This window comes from Parambassis ranga, chromosome 17 (assembly GCF_900634625.1).
Source record: "Parambassis ranga chromosome 17, fParRan2.1, whole genome shotgun sequence".
Classification (NCBI taxonomy): Eukaryota; Metazoa; Chordata; class Actinopteri; family Ambassidae; genus Parambassis; species Parambassis ranga.
The window spans coordinates 14314127-14333143 of record NC_041037.1 but is presented as its reverse complement, the minus strand read 5'-3'; the positions used below and the strand labels follow the sequence as shown (position 1 = coordinate 14333143).

The 19017-nt window shown below is 41.1% G+C and overlaps 1 protein-coding gene across 6 annotated transcripts; it reads right to left on the bottom strand.

The window, feature by feature from the left end:
• Positions 1 to 19: 19 nt before the first annotated feature.
• Positions 20 to 18424, bottom strand: LOC114450454 (abl interactor 1-like). Of its 6 annotated transcripts, XR_003672084.1 has the most exons (13): positions 18178 to 18424; positions 13329 to 13496; positions 10078 to 10254; positions 7632 to 7646; positions 7173 to 7276; positions 6898 to 7038; positions 6383 to 6483; positions 5777 to 5995; positions 4343 to 4432; positions 2230 to 2415; positions 1928 to 2143; positions 973 to 1037; positions 20 to 821 (listed from the first exon to the last, which is right to left on the bottom strand). XR_003672084.1 is itself a non-coding variant. In XM_028428585.1 (12 exons), the coding sequence occupies exons 1-11, from the start codon at positions 18292 to 18294 to the stop codon at positions 1968 to 1970; spliced, it is 1494 nt and encodes a 497-aa protein (XP_028284386.1). In that variant the 5' UTR covers positions 18295 to 18424; the 3' UTR covers positions 20 to 1037; positions 1928 to 1967. The 6 variants fall into 6 exon arrangements, 5 of the variants coding, with proteins under 5 accessions (XP_028284386.1, XP_028284385.1, XP_028284388.1 ...); XM_028428585.1 differs by having other exon boundaries at positions 20 to 1037; XM_028428584.1 differs by lacking the exons at positions 20 to 821; positions 973 to 1037 and having other exon boundaries at positions 1073 to 2143.
• Between the last annotated feature and the right edge of the window lie 593 nt (positions 18425 to 19017).

Below are 19017 nucleotides of genomic sequence, written 5' to 3'. Positions count from 1 at the left end.
TGCACATTGGGTCATAAGAAAAAACACATCAGAGAAAGGCGCCTTGACCTGTGATGCCCTGAAATGCTAGACGTTAAAGTGGTAAACGTTACAAAGTTCCGCATGTCAGTGGTAGTCTCATGATTTCTCTATGAAAAAAGTATAAATAAATCCTTTACATACAAACTGCTAGCGCACCTTCCTCAGCAGTCTCAGACATAAAAAGAATGCAAAGCTAGAAATACATTAAGTAGAAAAGAGTTGAAAAAATTACCTCATGATGGAAAAATACAATCAAGGATGGGATGTAGTGGCAAATCATTCACTGGATACTTTCATGCTGAGTGAATACTGTTCATAAGGATGACTCATTGCCTTTTTTTTAAAACAACTTGATCCCTTTCAAAATAAAAACTGAATGCCCATTGTTTCTGAATATGTATATGTTATCGTTATGAATATATATTCTGAGACAACTTCATCAAATGTCTGACAGTGACTTTACTTGCACCAACATTCACCTTGTAAGAGCAGGTATCTTATTTTGTAGTCGAGAAATCCTTTAAGACCTCAGGACCGAACGTCATTCCTTCACTGCAGTTAGCAGGACTCATTCATGTGGAGCACAGACTCTGGACAGAGAACAGAAGTGATTCTAGCTGTAGTACATTACTGCTGAGTCGCCTACATTCACTACAATACAGAAATGATTGATTACAATCAGAATGATAAGGAGATCAAAGTCTGCTGTTACATTTCTATGTAGAGCACTCTTGAACATGAGGTTTGTGTCGGTGATTATGGTTGTTGAGCACCAAAATAAAGCACCACACCAGCAACCACTGAAGGAACAGACGGGTTGTATAAAGGTTAGTTGATGCTCAGACGGCAACTCTTGTGTTGCAATCAAAGCCACGACACAAAGCATAAAGTCACAGTTGTTGTTAACTAATCAGTGCAGCTAAAACACAATGAAAAGACGTGAAAACTCACAAGTTAGTCCTTCCTCTGCTTCACACTGCGAAGCACCGCTCTGCTACAGTAGCTGGACAGCATCACTAACCATAGTGACAAAAGGATATAAATTGTGATTTAAGATAGAAAAATAAATACAAGCACTTTGCCTAGATGAAGTTAAAATGGCACTGTGAGTGAATTCAAATAATAATAATCAACAAACAAAAAACATTTTAAAAAAATCAATCTTGGCACCACCACCACCCCAACGCTGATGGAAACACTGGTGAAACACTGACAAATGTACGGTACTGGCAGCTTCTCACAATACAGTTTATATACAAGAACAGAAAAAAACCACCAGAAAGCAGAATCGCTTGTTTAGTTATGCATTCTGTACACTTTTTACCAGGAGCCCCACTGACACAGAGCATAGTGAATAACTCCAGGCCTCCTTGAACATCTTCTGATTCGGACATCAACAGCATGGAACATTCAGCCGTGTCCTAAAGCACTTGCTGATGTCTGTTTGTCCTTGTCGGGTTTTTTTTTGATCACATGAGGTGGATGTTTTTGAGAGTTGGTCTGATGGTGTACAGTGCAAATAAATGGGTAGGAGCCTCTGTATCAACACCTCACTGTATGGATCTACTGGAAGCAAACTGTTAATTTGGGTTGCACATACACTAATTCCACTAGATTTATTCTCCTCTGATTGTATGTTACTATTTCTGAGGCAAAATGTGATTGTTGGTGCCACAATAGATGTGACGGTGAGATAGAAAAAAAGGCCTTATCTCCTCCCTTTCATCCCCATTGTAAACTAACAGACCTACCAACGCTTCGACACCCTCTTTCTTTGTGCAACTTTTTTTTTCTTGTGAAGCAGATAAAGCATGAGCCCCCACAAAAGAAAACCATTTATAAATTCACCATGGCACTTCATTCAAAATGGGAGCTGTATGAGCTGCTATCGCTGCACTGCATTCACCTGTACATCTTCATAACTGCAGTGCCATTATGTCGGGTTGTTAGTCAGCATAATGCATGATTGACTCGACGTAGTTTCCAGGGAAGAGTCCCGTCACGCCGTTACAGACGCCTTCGAACCAGCCGTCGTCGTTCTTCTTGATGATGTAGATGATGGCGCCTTCCATGAAGGACAGCTCGTCCTCCTTGTCCTTGGAGTAGTCGTAAATGGCCACGACTGGGATAAGCAAAGGAGAGTAATCAATCAAAACATGCTCCTAAACATGCAGTAAGATCCTCTCACTGAGTCCCTCCAATACTAACCTTTTTCTAAATAAGCCTTGGGGGCCCAGTGAGGGTCTCCATCAGCATAGGGGTCGCTGTAGTGTACCACGGCAGCCTCATCTTCCTCGTAGTCCACAGGTGGTGGAGGAGGAGGTGGAGCAGGCTCCTCGAACACTCCCATATCCTCTGGGGGAGGTGGAGGAGGCGGGGCAGGGCTGTCTGTTACTGGAGGAGAATAGAACAGAGGAATCAAAAAACAAAAGGCGAGAGGGAAACACAGCACTGCAACTGCAGTCAAACTTTTATATATAAATACATTTTCATTTAAAGGCAACAGTCTTCTCTCGAGACCAATAGGAATCTTTGCACAGCTCGGTGAGCTAACAGTCCACTGGAGGGCAGTTTAGGGTCTTATTACTTTTACATAGCAAAAGCCACAACTACTGATAGTCTAAGTCCCCTCAGCACTTACTTAATTAATGCGTCCATGTCCTTTATACTGCCATGAACAGAATTCAAAGAGTTTAATTATATACTGATTATAACTGGAATCAGCTCATTAAACAGCCTGTTATCATTCTGTAAACTGTAAGTGTCCACAGCATGCTGAAGCCTCAAGAAGACTCCAGAAACAAGACACACTCACTGGCAGCTATAGCCATCAACAATTCAGTAATGTCAGTACAGCATTGGTCCTTACATGTAATAAGTTAACAATGCATTGTTTGCTATTGTTTTCTTTTGGAACCAAACAGAACATTTTCTAGGACTGAACTCCGACCTACTTAGTAGGCATATTTTAGGGCAATGTGTGGTTCATATTTGGACAAAGAAGCTTGTCCATGCTAGCCACCCTCCATCATTTTCACATTTGAATCTCATACATGACCTTATTTGACTGAAATCTGTCAAATAAGGTCGCATTTAAAGCGGAGGTGTTGTATTCAAAAGATAGGATGCGATTATATGTATTATTCACTGTCAGTGAGTTAATTTCCTCTGAGAATTTTACAGTTTCACATGCACATGTTGGGGAAATGGGTAGATCGGTGTAAATTTAACACTCTGCCTTGGCCTTGGGTGCTCTTCACTCTTCTTTAAAAGGGATCCCTGCTACTTTGTAGCCTCCAATCCAGTAAATACAGAAAAAAACTCCACATCTTATCTAATTCAAAGGCCTGCTCTTGAATTAAAGAACTGGCAATAATGCCCTGGGGGGACTAAAATTAATGCAACTGTTTCATTCCATGTGCTTATGTAACTTTTTTTCTTTAACAGCTCACTCTGGAGCAGTTTGACCATTAACAGCTGAAAGTTTCACTATAAAACAATAGCTGTCTCTGGTTTTATTAGTCTCATCCCATTCTCTGCTGTATAAACACAGCATACACTCCATGAGTCAGAGTCTGAGTATACTCTTGGCAATTGTTTCAGTAAAGCAAACAAAGCAAGATCCTATCTGTTATAATACAATACAAGGCATTCATCCTGCAATCTGTTTGTATTACAGTAACACTAAAGTAGTTTATTGTGGTATTTTTTATACAAGGAGTCCACTTGTTAAACATCAACTTTCAAAGCTGTGACCTCTTTTCAACCCTGCCACACTTTCTTTGGTACATTCACGCTGCTCATACTAACTAACCAGCTCTTCTGTTTAAACTCTAATCCCTGAAATGTGCCACTTCCTGTGTGCCAGAGGACTTTAGGTTTAAGAAACACTACACTATTCTAATTCTGGCTGAATGACTTATGTGCAGTTTACTGCATCTGAACAGACAGCTGCAGGTTAGTGAGATGGCTACATCGCTGCATCTTTCCAGACAGGCGGCTGGTGAATCAGGACACAGCATCAGGTCACATTTTCTCTCTTCAGTGGACACACAGAGTACAGGATGAGCGCTTTCAGTGATCCATCACCATGGCAACAGACAGACGTGCTCCACCCTCAACCCCACATACAGTGTGAGAAAAGGTATTCTGACTGTAGCTGTAGTGAAGCAAGCCACAACGAGTGCAAGTCTGTGTGAGTGAATATGACATGTTGAACAGATGTGTGTGTGCGCGCGCATTACCCAGTTTAGATCTGTGTGTACAATGTGTGTTTCTGTATTCATGCAGGTGTATCTTGTGTGCATGCTTCTCTACTTACTGCTCTCCTGCATTCTGGCAACAAAGCCAGTCAGAGGGATCTGTGGGGTCAGCTGGACCATGGGAGGAGGAGGCGGAGGAGCCACAGACACTGGAGCAGCGACACCCAGGCAAGCAGAGGGAGCAGCAGAGGGGAAGGATGGTGATGATAGGTAAGGTACAGAAAAGCCATCATAGAAAGGAGAAAGTCCAAATTCAGCAGGAAGGAAAAGAGAGAGACAACAAAAAGCTTGTGAGCAAGCACAAATAGTGCAGGAAGCATTGCTGAGCAACTCATTTACACATTTCAAATCAGTGTTCTTTTGTGCTGCATGTTTCAAGCTGTGCAACACAAGTATTCATCTAATCTGAGTCTGCAGATCTACCTCATCAGCATCCCATTTAAATCAAAAGGCTAGAGCTGGAAATAGGCTTCTGACACAGTAAGAAAAACTGCAAAGCTCTGCACACTCAAACACATGACAGTGGCAAGATGACAGTCCTCAGAAAGGAACAAAGCTGCAGCAGCATCTGATCTTGATAAAATCATTAAATGCTCAGCCTTTTAGTTCAGTAAGGCTCTTTTCTGAGGGATTGTATCATGATAGTATAATGGCGCTTGTTCCTGCGTTGTCCTTATACACATGAATGGACCGAGAACCACAGCTGTCCTCACTCAAAGACATGATGTCACATACACAGGCACGCCAGGTCTGACTCATAAATCACATGTAATGGAAGAGCGTCCATAATCTCACTGGGCTGTAATGTCTTATTATTTCACTGTGCCCCCACTGCATCCATCTACAGCTACACCCTGTAAGATCAACAAGCTCCCTTGTGTAGCAGGAGAAGTCTTTTTGTGCTGTAAAACCTACAGTATCTTTTAATAAAATTACTACAGAGCAGACATCATAAAGATTGTATGGTGTCCCAGTTTAAGCCAGCTGCAGCTCGCCGTCATTGTCTCTCTCCTCTCAGACAGCCTCCTCCTTCTGTGTTCTGTGCCAAAAAAGATGCTTGTCCTTTGAGAGGAGAGCTATTAAGAGGAGAATGGCTCAGAGTGATGCCTGCCAAAATACATTTCTTCTCACAGAAAATATGTATATGTCCTGGGTTTCCCCTTGTCTAGCAGCTGTTTGTATTTTCTATCCTGAAATGGCTCCTGCCTGCCGTCGCTCTTGAAGCAGAAGCTCCCTCAATCTGACTAAAATGATAATGTCGTAACTTAATTAGAAAAGGTAATGAAACATTCTGCATAGGGGTGCAGAGGTTTGAGTAACCCTGACTTTAGTAATTATGGTTCATCATTTATTCCCATTAGCCTATGTGCACATCTCTGAGACCCAGAGGACAGACTGCAGCAGGTAAGAAAGGTAGAGTGGTTATTTTATGCCTACTTTTTATCTCTACACATCACCCTTTCTTACAAATGACTTTATAAAACCTGTCTCACCTGAGTTCTGCTGGAACACTGGCCCCCCATTGATGTGCGGCTGCTGGGAAGAGACGGAAGGGGCGCGGCGGTAGGTGCCAGTCGCTGATACCATGGAGGCTGAGGAGGTGGTGGAGGAGGAGTTGTGGCGGGAGATTTGGCGGGAGATGGTGCCAAACTGGGACATGGGGGTCGGGCCCAAGCCGGGGCCCTGGGGCACGGAGGCTAAGGATGTTGCCACTGCAGGAGAAGAGACAAGACACAGTATGCAGCACTGAATGAGCAGAATGTGAGTAAAACAGTGTCTTATTTCTCACTTTCTCTGAGATCTCTCTTTTCCTCCTTCTTGAATGAGTTTTCCATGACAGTACACATTTAATGTATGTTTGAGCAAAACCTATGAACATACCATTACAATACTTATGTGTGTTCTTATCTGGATGCATTCAATGCAAAAGTAATATCATCATTTCTTGCATCAAGCTGAGACGAAGGTATTAAAATGCTGGCATGGACTGTAATGTTTAATAATGCAATACATTTATTGAATTTAATACAGTTTGAGTGGGAGAACAGCCAAACAACAAACGACAGCAGCAAGGAGAGCCTCCACCTGCTGGGACTCACCTTGGCCCAAACTGGGAGGAGAGGGGGTGGGAACAGCCAGAGGGACACAGACTCCACTGCCACCGCTGTTCTCCCTGCCACCACTGCCACCGCTGCTGCCACTGCAGAGAGAAAGTAAGTTTGATCAGTGTTCGACATCCTATCATTACCCTCTCCTATGTCATCCTGTCATAACAGTATTCTTGTCGCTATGGCAATTGATGTACAGCTTTGTTCTGTGTGAAATGTGGCAGTTAGTGGAAGTAAAGTGGAACAATCAAAGACCGCAAGAGCCAAAGAGAAGAACGTTTCAGACTTTAGATGCTGAATTGGACATCAATGAATATTAATAAGCTTTTTTAACATGTGACAGTGGAAACTGAAGGTGTGAATAATGAATCGATTGACAGCTCAATTCCATTAAACCGCTTCAGTTACAAAATCCTGAAATGGTTGAAAGGGTGCTCCGTACTGGCTTCATGTACAGAAACTTTGTCAGAGAAATCCAATCCAGTTGAAGACAGGCTCCGTGTTACCTGTGTGTCCTGGGCCGCTGGTTGAGTGATGCTGTGCGTGCAGGGCTTTGCTGGCTGCCCAGTCGAGCTGGGCTTGTCATGTAATCGTTAGGCACCACTGGAGGCTTCACAGGTTCCAGTGTCTTGTAGGGAGTGTTACGCCTGGATTCAGACAACACAGATGAAGAGAGAATGCAGGGTAAATTCTCATTAGGAGATGAGACGACATACAAAAAGACATTGGTCCCAGCCAACAGCAGCCATCACAGGAACCACACAACTTTAACTGTTCTTACCCAAGGGTACCACGACCAGCCATGGGGGGGCTTGGCGGTTTCTGTGTGGGTGGATTGGTCCTGGAAAGGGTCCCTCCTCGTCCTGCAGCATTGTTTCCATGTTGCTACAGGAGCAAAGTCAAGATAAAATGGTGAATCTTGTTAGCCGACAGCAGTGTTTGTCTTGTTTGCATAATTCTGTGGACAAACATGTGGTCCTTGTATCGAGACACTGTCTCATTATTGTGTATACATGCATGAAGAGCTATGGGGCCAAGGTTTATGTTGTAACAGCACATATTGTAAATCTATAGTGTTATGTCTCCATTTCTTTACATTTACTGTCACATGAAAATTGAGTTGATCCTATGTGAATTTCATACCTTATATATACTTTTGAATATCAATATAAGCCAACAAACAAACAGAGGTAAAACTCAACATATACCCCAAAAGAGGAGGAACACAACAATCTCTTACCTTGGCCTTAAGCCACTGAGTGCATGCAGGCAAAAAGAGAACACAGAAAACAAGATGCTCATTGGTTAATGGTTACAAACGTGAGTCTTTTTAGTAAAAGTAAGCATATGCAACTCTAAATCTGTTTTTTAGCCATTTGAACATACAGCTGAAAAAAGTAAGGGAAAGGAAACAGGAACAGGAAAACCAGACAAACAATCATTTAACTTTTGAGCACATCAATAGTAAAGTACTGAAAATCCATCCTAACTCTATGTGGTCAGTCTACACTCAGACCATGGCGTGATTGTGCACACTTGTATTAGTAATGTGGGGCATAAATCTGTTTACACAGGCACACTGCTGTGTACTGTGACCTGGTTTTTAGGTAATTTCAGGTAAGATCAGCTTTGGGTTACATTTAGGGTTGAGGTTAGACAGAAATAGTTATGGTGACAGTTATAGTCATCCCCCAGGAAATGAAGTGTGCGTGTTTGTGTGTCTGTGTGTGAATGGTTACAGCTTGCTTATCACCCTGACTCTGTACATGTTAATGACACACTACATTAAAAACCATTTTTAAAAATAATAAACTGATTAACTAAAGTTTCCCAGCTTAGGCTGAATAAAGTTTCTAATTTCTAATTTTGCGGCAGTGATTGATTATTGATTTATTTGTGTATGTATTGTGACCAGCAATAACTCAAAACAAGAATGCTTGATAGTGACCAATGTTCTAAGAATATCGTCATTCAACCCTGTCTATGCTGTCACTTTTGAAATGTTACACAACACTGTCAGTCACAGGCCACAGTGAAACCCACACTAAACAACCTAATTTTACACAAGAGGAAGAACTAACATCCTTTTGCTCCACTTAACAGACCTAACACACATATTGAAACTATAGACACTGCACCTATTCTGTCAGTGTCTAGAATTGTGTTACAGGCTAGAATCAGAGTAAGACTCACTCAAAATAATGAGTGAGTCACGTTTTAGGCGTTACTAAGAAAAACAAAAAGGGCTGTAAAGCGCAGTGAGCTCATAAATAACCACGGACTGTCAGAGAGGCAGTAATGTGGCTAAAACCATGTCACCCTGGTAACTGCCAGAAATGCCAATAAAGGCTGTAATGGCAGAGGAGTGAGCACAGTCATCCATACATTTTCTATGCTGCTACCTGTCAGTGGGTGATTATCATGCTATGATGCTACAGTGAATCCACCTCAGCCAAGAGAAAATGAGACTGTAGGGATGGAGTGCTTATAAGCTGCTAATCATATTTCCCACAACACATAAACACATTTCTAAACGTACACACACGCACTAATCTCAGAATACAGCATCTCTGTGTAGCCCTTGCTGCAGCACTGACTACCAATCCTCCTGAATTATTCACAGATGTGTATGTGAGAGAGAAAGCATACAGTGGGGGGAATAAGGAATGTGATATGCATTTGTGTCTGCACTGATAAATGCACATGCATGAACACACACAAAGCCAACCACAGCAAAAACCTGCAGCCAGAGAGCTTTCAATCCAAAAATTGTAATTTGTAATTTGAGTGAAATAAGCAGATGCATTAGAGAACGAGGAAAAAATGTCACACATCTTCTGTTTGCAGTGATCTGCACTGATTTCTGCAGAGATCTTTTATTTCAGTGATGCTCATTTTGCAGACTGTGCCATGCCAAGTCTGTCAGCGTGCGGAAGCTCTCAAAGGAGGAAACACTACCGATTGAATTTGAATCAGTGAACATTTGAAAATCAACAGACGGCCACTATCTCTACAGAGACAGACAGGCAGGAGAGGGATGCAGAGGCTGACACAAACACACACCAAGGAAATTGACAATGCCAGCAATCAATGCACAAAACTGTGTACACGCTCACACAGAGACGTACAGTAGAGCAGAGGCAGAGAGGGAGGATGGATCATGGGGAGAGAAGATTAAAAAAAAAAGAATGAAGCGGAAAAGAGCTGAAAGAAGTTTTTTTTCTACTCGTCCACAGGGGGTGTGATGGTGTGAGTAACACTTGGCCGAGATGCCTCTTTTTGCTTACTCGCACAAACACTCACACTAATAACTTCCAGCTTAAGAAGTTGTCACTGGGCAGGGGAAAAAAAACAAGCAAAGGTTTTAAGCCAGACAGCCTCCAGCTTAGCATGTCTCTCCTGAATAGCATGTCTAACATTTGTAGGCCTTTCTGCACTTCATTAACTAGAAGGGCTGTGTATTGATCCGCCTGCAGTGTAAGTGGATGTGTGTGAATGAATTATGAAGGCTGACAGTGAGCTTGTTCACATGAAAGTATCAGGTGTGAACCTGATTAAGGGTGTGTTTTCCTGTCCCGCAAATTGATTTTTATTAGAAAACAACACTTAACACAATAAATCCAAGCAAATACTTCAGTCTATAGATACTGCTTGTGGTGAAGATGGAAGAGTGAAACGCTTCTTACCTTGACGCCATGGCCCACGTCATCCAGCAGCGTGTAGTCTATTGGCTTTCGAATGTAGCGCACCGGCCGTTCCATGTTGCCAGGGGCGATGATCTTGTGGGTGCGACAGGTATTCTTATTGGTGGTGAGGATGCCAATTTCTCGACGTGCCACCTTCTCCTTATGAATGTCCACCGTCTGGGAAAATAAAGTTGGAATATATTTATTTAGCTCTTCTTTGACAGGGACGAATTAAAAGCAGCTGAAGATGAAAATACAGATCAACACATAAAATAAGGTTTACGCTGGAGGTCTGATTACAAAGTCAGAGTCTGACCCAATGATAGTAATTCCAGCAAAGCCTAAAAGTTGTATTTAAGGAACTAGTTCTATATACAGGCAACATTTTCATACTGTGCATGCAAAATCTATATTTAAACTGCCGCACCTCTTCAGATGTATTGTTTAATGCAGTGTAAATTAGCACTGTAAACCTCATCTTAATGTCTGTGTTTATCCAAAAATAAATTAGTTTCCTTAGCTTATTCTTCTGTTCTGACCTGCTGGCCCTTTGAGGGGCTCATTTGGAAAAGTTTTTCTATTTCCTTTCATACCAGATTTAATGACCTCTGCATATACAGTCATCATCATTCACAGCAGCTGCCTGCTTTATCAATTTATGAATAACAAATGAAGGAGTGAGTGACACAGATGGTTGAGTGGTGCACAGTGGAAGTAATATTTTACTATATTATTAAATAAAATGCGAATAAATATGTGACTGCAAGTAGATTTCTTCCTGTCAACCTGACAGCTCCACTGCTGGGATCACCTCTGACTGCTAGAGTCTGAGAGGCTGATGGGTGTTGTCAAGCTGACTTGCAACTGCTGCTCCTCCCCCCTCTCTCTCTCTGTCAGACATAAGGTCTGTTTGTGCCGCATGCAAACATATATATATGTATACATGGTAGTTCTTTTATTAGGAGAGGAAACTGAAGCGACACGCCCCAGCTTTGGCTGGGAAGTAAGAAAAAAAGACCCGCCTATTTCCTGCCAGTAATAGGCGAGAAGAGGCAGTGTGATTAGAGAAAGTGAGAAAAAAAAACAGAAGGGCAGAAAGAAACACATAAGAGGCAGAAAACTATAAGCCGATTTTGACGGTTTGCATTGATCAAAAAGAACTGGAGAGTAAAGGAAAGTAGAGATGGGATAGATGATACAAATATGTTTATCATATATCGTCATTTTATTCTTTATTGCCTTCAATTCTGAAGCAAAATCAATTTTTGTAAAATGTTTGCAGAGAAAAAAATGTGTTACTGATTAGAGTGTATGTATGAAAAACTGAATCGACAACCTGGTGCTTCATTTCAGCATTTCCTTTTCATGTACATTGCTAAATGTAGAAATGCAGTTATCTTTGTGAAACAATGACACATACACAGCTGTTACCTAATCACGTTGACAGGCCTCTGTCTGGCCTTCCTGTACTCTCTCAGTCTCATTTTCTTTTGTAATCCCTTTACTCTAATAAACATCTGGCTGCCTGTTCAACCTCTGCAGTGTTTCTGAGAACAGATGGTACAGCTGTAATAAAACAGAATTCACTACTGAATCTGTACAGTAGGTTCAGTCAGATTAATCTCCATTTTAGCAAACTGTTATTCTCCGCTGAGCAACACAACAGACCGAAATGTTATTGAAGAGACTGAACATGATGTGGTCTTTACCAGGATTCTAAGGCATATTCACAAACACGTGGGTCATTGGCCTGATTAGTGAGACTTTCAAAGAAACAATAATAAAGTCATTCAGCAAAGAAATGAACAGTGGGAGTTATAGACTCATCGCTGGATCCCTTTAGCCTTTAGCACTATCCTACTCTTTTTGTCAATTCTGTCAGAACTGAATGGTAAATTCTTGAGCAACAATAACATCTTCATCTTGACTTCTTGATTCAACATGAAGCTGGTCACCACAGTGGGACCATGTTGCCTCTGTGCAGGGACATAATGAAATATTATGTCTATTTTGTCTTCTGGCAAATATATGTTATGCCCAGCCACTCAAATGGAAATGTTTGTCTTTGATTAAACATTTAGATGGTGGTGTTTTTGTATATTTATCTACAGTCTGATCTCTGTGTGGGCTTCTAATCAGACTCAGGCAGGAGATTTTAGCTACCTGCAATCTGTAATCCTATTTTAACTCTTTCCAATCAGCAGAGGCAGAAAGATACTTGGCACTGCTAAGTGAGTTAAAGTTTGTTTGTTTTTTGCATGGATGTACCACAATTTTAGATGTACTTTAGACACATGTACGTGTCTGAAATACAGAGTCTGAGAGTGTTGTCATTTAGATTGTCCCCCATTGATCCTTCATGATGCCAGGGAAGAACAATTTAGTTACAGCTTCACTTATCTATGGAAATAAAGTGTTAGTTTTAGTATATAATTTTAGTGTTCTCAATTTTAGTACTAACTAAATAATATAAACTGATGATCCATGCTTGCTCTGGGAGTGACACCTTCATTAATGATGGATTCCTGCTGCTGCACATGGAACTGACCACTGCTAATGTTATCTGTTGAGCCTGTACTTTTCAAAATGGCTGCTATGAAAAAGAACCTCATTGATACTTAAAGGCAAACGTTCTCAATCCCACAGTTAGGAGAACATATTGACTCAACAGTTTCTCAGTATCAGTCTAGTTACCCCAGAGGACTATTAGGCCTGAAGCTGAAATATCAAATGGTGGACATCTTTACAGGATCAATAAAAGAGTGTCGTGGTCTCCACTTCATCCTGCAGTTTGGAGAGTAAAAAAATGCAAAGCAGGCAAGAGTGCTAGCGTCAGGATTTCACTTCATCCCTGACAGACCTAATGAAGCACACAGAGAGGGGACGGGGCATTCACTGGCTGACAGGCAGGGTGGTCTCATGAAGCACACAGAGAGGTGACGAGAGCGAGAGAGAGGACTGCTGATGAAGCAAGTGGGACTAAAGAGGGGCTGTGGAGGCTTGGCAGCTCCAGCACGATCCATGCTCCCACCATATCTGTCAGTCTTTATAATATATGAATGTGTCATTGTGCAGTTTGGTATTTTGACACAGAATAATATCAGACCGTGTGCTTTTTACTATACTAGAATAGTTTTACCCAAAAGAGGAAAATCCTCAAAGCCACACATGATTCAGCAGTACTCTTGTGTAATCCTTGTAGAGTCTGAGAGGTGTGTTGGCAGTGTTTGTGTGGCTGCAGTGCTGTGTACCTGGGAGATGTGGTTAATGGAGGATTCCATGCGTCGCAGTTGCGAGGCCTGGATGTCCAGCAGCTGCAGCACATTGTTGGCTAAGGCATTGATCTGGTAGGCAACACTGGCCAGAGACTGGGTGGTGTAGGCTTTAGTCTCCTCCAGGGCCTTTTTCTTGTCTTGAGCCTGACAGGAACAGGAAGAGAAAACAGCAGTCAGAAAAATCAGTGGAAGGATGTGTGGGTGGAAGAAATAGAGAAGCTAAAGGAAGTAAGGTATAAGGTCCAAAAACACAGGAGGAAATGTTGCACTCCCATTGTTACTCTCCTATATGTGTGTGTAGTGAGAGTGCAGGGAGCTTGACAGGTCCATTCTTTTATCCTGCAATGGTCTGTAGAGGGTCTAAAGAGAAGAGGAGTTTGTGATTCTCTGAGGGAAAGACTTTGTGGAATAGCCTGAAACTGGACAACCAAACTTCTGAATGACTCAGATGGGCAGCTAAGGACAGGTGCATTGGGGTTGGAGCTGAGCCCAGAGAGCAGGAATGCCAGGACAAGTCGTAGGATTCCAAAATGCTACCCGGCTGCGCAAACCATCTGTTTCTGGATGCCTTTAAATAGCAATGGGACTGAATGGACATATTTATAGTTTGGAAACAAAACAAGGATATGCTGCCACACACAGAACCAACGCAACAGTGGATTGGCAAGTTTATTTTACAGAGAGCAAGACTGGCAATTACTGGCACTGCAAATTCTTTTCCCATTAAACATACCAACTAAACTTGTATAAATAATGTCAGAACTGATAAATGCCTTTAGCTTTTATTCCCCCAAATAAACAACAAAAAACTAAACATAATAAATATTTGATTCTCTATATCCTGCTTAGAATTTTAGAGAAAATCTATTGTCTAAATGTCTTTAATTGTTTACATATGAACTATGTCATTCAAGCTACACAACAACTGGGCAAGTGTGTGACACTTGGCAGCACTTTACAATATGGCCACCTGCTTCCTCTCAAACCACCTGCAGCAACTTTATCTGTTGCAGGTGTCTGCAACCCATGCAGACCTCTGACTACCAGTTTGATACAAAGATCCAGCACTGCAGGCTCTGTCAGTATTTAGTAGTCCTCACACCTAAGCTTGGATCACATAGTCTTCTATGTTCCTGTTGCATGTTCAGACTACAGGAACACCTCACAGAGTCAATCAAACATCTATATAAGCAATACCAGCTCTGTGCTTGCATGGTCGCACATTCTTACAAGCACATAAAGATTAGCTAACAGCTATATTTGACACAGTGCAATGTATGGTATGTAGCAAAGAAGGGAAGTAAACAGGGAGGTTAAAACTTGCAAAAGGATTTAAACTAATTAAAGTCTGAATATATCCTGCACAGGAAACCCCTGTAATAATATCTCCCTCTTACACACTGTTCACTCTCTACTGTGTTGCTGTGAGATATTATATTTCATATAAAGATTACAAAAGGCTTATTCAAGAGACTCCAGACTCAATCTTACCAAATTAATGCATTAAAATAAAGCAATTTCTGAGCGCCATATCACACTGAATACAGTGACTGATAGAGGAACATCATGAACCTCAGGAGGACTGAACAAACTATGAGTCAGAGGGGTATCCATGTGAGCTGAAGAGAGGGTTGGCGTGGTCAGCATCAGAGAAATATGAAGTACAGCATTTATTGGACATCTTTTGTCATACAGAAAACATGGCAATTTCTATTAAAAGGACAAAAACTGATAACAGCTGGTCAGATTAACCCTCTGAACCCAAGCAGTTTCTAGATTTTTTTCCACTTCAAGACTCAGTTCTTATACTACTCTCCACATCAGCTACATAGTATTTATTATGCAAATATGAGTGTGTCCTGTTTTATTTAGAAATTCCAGTTCCCTCGTGTATCTGTGTTTTTTTACTTCCTCCTATGTTTCTCGCCATTGTGATTGCTTGCCCCACCCCGTGTTTCACCTTTCCTCGGTGTATTTAAGCTCCCTTTTGTCTTTGTCTATACTGTGAGGTTACCGTTTGCCTTCAGTTTTTTCTTGGTTGGTTTTCAGTTGTGTTTTTAGTCTTTGAATTTTGTACTTCTCAGTGTCCTACTTTTTGTTTTTTCCCCAGAATAATATATGTGCAAACAGTTTATTTTAGGGATTGATTTATTGACATTAAGAAAGAAGTGGTTATGGTAAAATAAGATTTTAAGCTGAGGTTTGGTGATGCATTCAAAGACCATCAGAAAGTTCAAAAGTGACACTGTTTTTGTTAGGGTTTCTGGTTGAGATCAACAGTGTCATTTTGGGCATCAGAGGGTTAAAAAGGAGTCACTGGTACATGCTGATTTGTATGTTGTGGTTAAGTATGCAAACCACAGTAAACCCGGAACTCAACGTTAAACTTGCAGCATAGTATTTTAGTGACGTCTTTGACCCAAATACAGACATATTTTATAGTGGATTTCAACAGATATAATTCAAAGAGGTTCTATTTTAGAACACAAAGTTACAAATAAAGACGAGATTTGCTTTCATCCAAGTTTGTGGATGACAGTTTGTCACTTCTCGTGACAAATACCTGATCTAAGAATAAAACTCTAACTTTGTAGACCGTCTTTACACATCAGGGCATGCTGATGTAAGCGTATACTGTAAAGGCATTTATAATTTTGAGCGTGAAGCAAAAAAACTTGATCCATTCTGTATAAAGACAACAAGAGATTATGTCATATCAGCACATGTCAGACCTCAGTTCTGTCTACTGTACTGTGCACAAGTTATACTGGCCTAAATAACCACCTCATTACTCTTCGCTCCCTGTTTTTCAAGTGTGTTTACATGCATACAGAATGCTAGCTAATATTTTTAATGTCCCAAAAGAAATCATTATTCAGGAGAAGCTACATGCAAACATGATTATGCTGCAGTAATAACTAAACCCAGCCTGCTAAATGTTTCAGCAGGGCTTTCAAAATCAGCAGTGAGAGGGCTGAAAAATCAAGATATAACTCCATTTACAAAAAAATTAAGAAATAATGTAAGCATGAAATTTGGTCACTCAGCTGCTTAATTTCTACAAGTCAAAACAGCATAAGTGTTTATAATTAGAGATTGTTTTGATAATTAAACCTGATAACTGTATGACAGCATAATAGCAGTTATCTCTTGGTCCATTGTGCATGAAAGTATTCATCATTGTCTCTGGCTTATTTAACTCCACATAAATATATGCAGTATTGATGAATCTTATTTGGATGACAACAGCTGTTTAAAGAAGCTTGCATCAAAATTATATGGCGTAATTGTGGAGTTTTATATAGCGCTGGGTTAAACAGAGATAATATGATAAAAACATGAATAATAAATCATCCATTGCAATGTTCTCTAACAAATTACTGTACTTCTTTGTTTTGTCACACACATTTTGAATTGTTGGACGTGGTGATCATACGGTCCAGGGGTACAGGAAGAACTGTGGAGGGCTAAACCCCTGACCCACAGTGTTGTTGGTGAACCAAGACTTCCCCAAGGAAAGTTCCTAAAATAGGTTTATCTGGGACCATTGTCCAGGACCTCTCACACCCCTAGAACCAACCAGCAATTTCAATGGAACTGAATTTCCAACGAGGAAGCAAGATTAGTGATCGCACAAATACTGAGCCAAATAAGATTTGAGAGTTCTGTCTGTCAGTACCAATGCATCTCATCGTGTTTACGCATTAAAGTGGTCTGATGTTCTATTATAGCACATAAATGTGGTCTCTGGTTGAAGGCAGTCTGTCAATAGATGCTCGCCGTTCACGCCGGTCCACACATTCTGTGGACTATTCAGTTCACACCGTCACCCACATTTACTGTATACACCCATGGCGGTATGAGGCCATGAGGGCTATTGTGAGAACAAAACAATATTCATACAAACTGGGGTCATGAGAAATGAAGGTGGAAGTTTCTTTAAATGAAACGTGAATCCCCAAATGATCATTAAAGTAAAACTGGAGGTGCTTATGGCTCCTGATTCATGCCTACCTATCAATAACCTGCACCACACAAACACACAATTGATGCACAGCCACATCCAGGAGCCTTCCAGACACAAAGTGTGTGTTTGTATTACTACAGATTAGCTGTAGCTTATTAACTTATATTTATTTTATTCTTATAGGACACTCCTATTTCCTTCCTAAAAGTCTTAACGGACTTTCTCTCTTTATGAAATACACTGGTAGGATAGCAAACGAGCTATTACACACAAATCATGACTAATAAGATTTTATATATACGTTATATATACGTTATACACATATTGGTGTTAAAGTGTTTACTGTGCTGTAGATGTGTTTGTTCTGATACAATGTTAAACATACTGTGAAGTGTATTAGCTGTTAAACTGAATTATTTCACTGTAAAAATACCTGTGGGCTGGGTGCAGTCGTTTAAAAACGGCACATTAGTGTCAGAATCACGTATAAAAAGATAAACGGGGTCGGTTTAACGTTCTGTCGCCGGTACCTCTCAAAGAATACAGTCAGTGACAAACCTCTTAGTCATAACAACGACACACCCTCTGAAAGCCCCCAGCAGCTCTCTGCACGCCGACTAAAGCCCTTCAATGTGGAGCCGAAACGGGCAAATATCGACATGCAGCCATGCCGGACACGGCACCGAGCCGCGTACCGGGAGAAAAGGCCACTCGGTGTAGCTAGCGGTTTGAGGGTCGCTTTCGTTGCGGCCAGCATTTCCTGTCCCTGTGGTTTCACTCACTTCTACTCCAGCACCGCAGACACGACGGAGATGGCAGATAAATGTATAAATGTAACGGCCTGCAGGCGGCTCTTACCTGAACATAATTGTTTTCACAGTATTCCGCTACCCGGGACAGGTTCTGGTAGCTTTCCACCAGCGCTCTTTTACCGGCAGGGATTTCCTCATCTAATAACATTTGTAGCTCTGCCATCTTACATCCCTTTGCATTTCTCTCCTGTCCGTCCTTTTCAGCGAGGCGAGGCGGTGATGCTGTGGAGAGCTGCTGCTGAGAAAGGGGCTCCCCCGCCTGGCATTGTGGGGCCGCTGGCCTCCGATTCACAACAGCCCGTGACTAATCACTGTTACGTTATAAACGGAGAGCGCTGATTGGTCCAGAGGCCGAGGGAGAGGAGCGGCTGACCAATGACATTTAACTGCATGTCAATAATACAAGTATAGACGATGTAACATCACGGTCAACGGCGTTATATCACATTTAGCCACAGAACTATCAATATTATTAATAAAGTTAATTGCATACACTGAATATGGTTTATTAGTAAAGTTTTAGGCCCATCTTAACATTTGCTCATATTTATAATTATCTGTGGTTAATGAGGTCACATCTACATGTGCCACATTTCTTTACGCCCTCTTTAATTATGCATGCACACATTTACACAAAAACACAAACAAAAAAGAATAAAGCTGATTAAAATGCACAGTTTACTATAATAAATGTAAAAATAGTATTTTTTGCTGATATTTATCACATACTAGCCCAGTTACCTCACATAATGGCAGACTCCCGGCTTTAGTTTATTACTACTTTATTACTTTATTCTGTTAATCAACATTAACAAAAAGATCCTCAAACCAGTCAGAAAAAGGATGTATTCCAGATTACAACACATAAACAAAAACAAAATTGTGA

What these genes read in the sequence shown, in the direction of transcription:
- LOC114450454 (XM_028428585.1), bottom strand. Translation starts at nt 18,294, where the DNA reads ATGGCAGAGCTACAAATGTTATTAGATGAGGAAATCCCTGCCGGTAAA. An exon ending in GTGAAAACAATTATGTTCAG is followed by an intron (nt 13,497 to 18,177) that starts GTAAGAGCCGCC and finishes TGTTCCTGTCAG; the next exon opens with GCTCAAGACAAGAAAAAGGC. An exon ending in TGCCAGAATGCAGGAGAGCA is followed by an intron (nt 2,416 to 4,342) that starts GTAAGTAGAGAA and finishes ATTCTCCTCCAG; the next exon opens with TAACAGACAGCCCTGCCCCG.